This window comes from Triplophysa rosa, linkage group LG18, assembly GCF_024868665.1.
Source record: "Triplophysa rosa linkage group LG18, Trosa_1v2, whole genome shotgun sequence".
In the NCBI taxonomy this organism is placed as follows: Eukaryota; Metazoa; Chordata; class Actinopteri; order Cypriniformes; family Nemacheilidae; genus Triplophysa; species Triplophysa rosa.
Window position 1 is genome coordinate 5,146,259 of NC_079907.1, and position 4,624 is coordinate 5,150,882.

The 4,624-nt window shown below is 35.7% G+C and overlaps 1 protein-coding gene across 1 annotated transcript; it reads left to right on the plus strand.

Moving 5' to 3' along the window:
• Positions 1-1,052: 1,052 nt before the first annotated feature.
• On the plus strand, positions 1,053-4,132 carry oxld1 (oxidoreductase-like domain containing 1). The gene is made up of 2 exons (XM_057358863.1): positions 1,053-1,251; positions 2,094-4,132. Exons 1-2 carry the CDS (start codon positions 1,201-1,203, stop codon positions 2,451-2,453), a joined length of 411 nt encoding a protein of 136 aa, XP_057214846.1. The 5' UTR covers positions 1,053-1,200; the 3' UTR covers positions 2,454-4,132.
• Positions 4,133-4,624: the final 492 nt, after the last annotated feature.

The following is a 4,624-nucleotide window of genomic DNA, read 5'->3' on the forward strand; positions in this document are numbered from 1 at the left end:
CTGTTTATTTTTCCAATAGTTCCATTCCAGCCACACCAATCTTTACACTGATACTGATAATATCCCAATGACTGTCTCCATAATGATAATGATATCAGTGAAGACGAAATTTGGGACCAGCCAATATTTACAGCCTATGACGTAATTGCATTTACGTAATCCTCAGGTTAGGCTGTCATGCCTTTCCAGTGAATCTATTTGATGTCACACCTATTGAAACATGAGCAAGCTTGTTCACAGAATGGGAAAATGTGTTTCTTTATAAATGTTTGAAGACATTCCCAGTTAATCATTTCAAAAGCTCAGACTTTAACTGGAGCCGTGCCTTGTTTTTAATAAAACAGGTTTGTCTGTGACATTTGTAAGTGAATCATCAGTATCTGTATAAACTGAATACTAAGAATTATCTCAGGTCTCAGGGGTGAGGTGTGTTCTGTTTCTATGGATGTGCCTCTAAAACACAAACTCCTGTGGGAATGATTAGAGGATCACATGATCAGATATTCATAACCTGACTGACCACAAAACTGCTGCATCTGTTCTTTCTAAGCAATGTTTGTCATAAAACAGGTGTGTTTTTATGATAATCATGATAATCTAGGGTCAACTGCACTTATAATCAGACACAGATGAAAAAATAAAATAAAGTTTGGAACAGGGAATAAACAAAATGCAATAAAATAATAATACATTGTATATCTGTCACTATAATAAACTGTATTGTTTTCATTGTTTGTTATTTGTGTGAGTTCTTTTGCTTTTCAAAATATACATTTCTTTATGGTATCAAACGATAAACAGTTATCCATTAAATCCAATAAATTTATATGGACTTTTTAATACAATGTCACGAAAAATATAATATTCTCTGCATTAGAAATTTTCCACGACAGGTGAAACATTGAAGTCCATTACTGGCATCTGTTGGACATACGTGATAGTGCACCCTGAAAATAACCCCGCCCTCTGACATCTCTCCCGATTTCTAATTGGCTCAAAGCAATGTCTTTCGGTCATTCCGATTGGTTGGGTCAGTTGAAACTTCCGTAACTTGCAGCAGAGGTCACACATGATTCAAATATGGACGCCGTGAGCTGTTGCATTTGAATGGTGTTTTTATTTTCTTATTTTGTAGCAGATATGGTTTGATTTATATGGATAACATGGCGATTCCCGAAACAACGTGAGCCTGTTTGTGAGATGTCTTCTACTTCAATATGTTCACTCAGAGCTGTGTCGTGTTTACAAAGGGTGGGTTAAAATGATAAATATGATCAATATATTTCAGCAATAATTAAATATGAAATTAAAAATGAACGTCATATTAAACTGTTTAATGCACTTGTGTCCACAAGACCGCTGTTCATGTCGATATTTATTTCATTTCTCGTTTTCCTTGCTAAATAAAACGTTACACATTTTAATGGTTTCCATTACAGATATCATTATGAAGCATTAGCTGTTTACCATTAAAACCATTATAAAGTGACCCACAGAGACCATTAGCTATAATTTAAATTAAAACCAATGCAATTCAAATAAAACCATTAAATTATTAAATTGAAAATATTAAATTAGATGTGTCTGATTTCTGCTAAATGTGTGCAACATATTTACTATAGTTTTAACCAAAATACCATGGCTGCCACAACTGTTGTTGCTTTTGTAAAAATCACAATAAACTAATGAGAGATTTCTGTTTAATAAAGACATTTTTTAGATGTTTATTGTTTAACTGCATTTTGAAAGTACTGGCTAATACCAAATTTTTATATTTTGGTTGTCTTTATTTATACGGCATTGGATCGAATTGATTTACAAATAGAGGAAAGAAAAAAGGATACATAATGAACATGAAATTTTTAAAGATGAATTATTATTATTATAAAGGAAATAAAATTGATTTTAAAATGTATATAAAAAGAATAAAAGCGAAAAAAGACTGAGATAAAGGTGCACTTGGTGTGAAGCAGCAGATCGGGTAGTTAACAGCTAAACAAATATGTTATTAATCTGGTAACTTCTTGCTTTCAGACCTAGTAGTTCTCTCTGTACATTAACAAACCTAAAGATTTTGTGTTGTTACTCTACAGATGTGCACTTACTACACGGCCATTTTTAAAACAAAACCCCCTCATGGGTCTCAGAGCAGAGCTTTGCACTACACAGCCTACAGACTTCAATGTTCAGCCCCAGAGTCTTCTTCCACTCTCAGAAGTTCTCAGGGGACACGGACCACCTCTGAACCTGCAGACGAGGGTCCTCCATCTCCCCCCACCTGCTGCTGTATGAGCGGCTGTTATAACTGCGTATGGATCGAGCATGCTGAGAAGCTCCTGAAATATTACAGTGATGGTGGAGAGAGTGCTCTGGAGGCCATTGAGGAGAACGTTCACGATGACAACCTGAAGGCTTTTCTTAAAATGGAGATCAGGTTGCTGAAGAAGCCTTGATAAGAGCTAAGCTGAGTCTGTTCTGAGACAAGACATCAAAGTATTATTTACATTACAATTACGCATGCTTTTTACCAGTGATAAATTCATTCTTATTGTTATATGAAATGTTTTCTAGCACTTTTTCAAAACAAGTCCTCTCACTAATGCTGGTAAGAATGTTTGTTGTAAATGTTCATAATGTTTCATATCAATGGTCTACAGCAGTAGTCACCAACCCTGCTCCTGGAGATCAACCGTCCTGCAGCTCAAACCCTGCTTCAGCACACCTGTCTGTAATTATCAAGCAAACCTGAACACCTTGATTAGATATTTTTTGATTGTGTTTGATTGGGGTTGGAGCTGAAATCTTCAGGACCGTCGATCTTCAGGAGCAGGGTTGGTGACCACTGGTCTACAGAATGGACAGATGTCAGACTACAACCATGATAAGGCCTTGTTATCTAGAGAAGCATAATTTTTCTTTAATAAAATGTACACATCAAAAGTGATATTTAATGAATATACATATAGGGGCGGTTTCCCGGACTGGGATTATTTAAAACCAGGAGTCAAGGACTAGGCCTTAGTTAAATTAGGACATTTAAGTAGTTTTAACAAACATGCCTTGCAAAAAAAACATTACTTGTGTGCATTTTGAGACAGCACAAAGGCACTGATGTATTTTAAGATATTTCAGTGCAAGCTGTTTTCAGTTTGGACAGCTCTTACATTTATTTTAGTCTTGGACTAGTCTAATCCCTGTCTGGGAAACCACCCCTTAATGTTTGCACATTGGATGAGAGCGTACAATATTGCTTATTTATAGTATTTATATATACTGTATGTAGCTATTTGCTGTTGAAATAAATTAGTAACTTAAAAGTGCAGAACAAATTATTTTTGCAAGGATGGATTTGTAAACAGGCACATTCAGCATACAGAGTGGTTCAAATATGTAGTAAAAATCAACGTTTTCAATTCCCAAATGTGTTCAAAACTGTTCTGTTCAATTCTGATTTGACTTAACTCAAATGTTAATATGAACAGAATAGAGTCATAACTGACAGATCAGCTCTTGTGGCATTAGATCTCACATGATGTGGCTCTTCATAATCATCTGGCTTGGTCTTGGCATTAGCCGATGCTTGTATGAGCGATTTTTATGACGACAGTCATCCTGATCTGTATACATGTGAGTCAGCATATGAGGGCTTGATGGCGCGTGCCGGGCTGAGACCATGTAGCAGGGTTATGATCCAGATGCTTGAGGGATTTGCGTCGAATGCCGTGAATTGCTCTTAGATATTATGTGGATGAGAAGCACGGGTGACTGTGCGTCACTGTGGGGATGCTCGTGATAGTCATTAATGATAGCGAAATGTTCGAAGTGTTGTTCTGTGTAAGACTTTTAATACATTTGTGCACAAATATAATACATGAAACATTTCCATAACTATAATTCTTTTAATATAACAAAAAATTGTAGTCCCATGATCTTATTTTAGTGCTGTTGTAATGCGTAGCATCATATAAAGTTATGTAATTGGTTAAATGAGTTTAATAACTACTAGGAATATTAGTCTAGTCATGTGTTTTCATTATTTGGGCATTGTTACTGACATCCCCGTAATCTCACATTAGAGCATATGGACGTCAGGAACCCAGCATCTTTGTGTGATTGATCGAGTTCTTTTGTTGTGTCTCTTCATTGAGGCTTCATGTCTCATTAACCACAGACAGCATGAGGGGCACGTTTTACCCCATGACCTTCCCAATTCTGACCCACAGAATTATAATTATGGCAAGCCATTGACCCCTAAAACCCATTTTACTAAGTAACATGACCTTTCTGATTCAAAGATGTAATATATCGATGGACTCTAATTAATGTTGGGTTGTTTGAACCCATGCTGAGTAAAATATGAACAAACTGTTGGATTAACATTTACATTAAATCTTTGAAGTAGAAAGGATCACGTTACTTTTGTTAAAAATGTTTAAATACTATGGGAGTCAATGGGGGGCAAGATCTGTTTGGTTATAAGCATTCTTCCAAATATGTTTCTCTGTGTTCATCAGAACAAATAAATGTATACAGATTTGGAACAACTCGAAGGTGAGTAAATGATGACAGAATTTTCATTTTTGGGTGAAGTATCCCTTTAATGCATGACGTAATGTAAACCAAT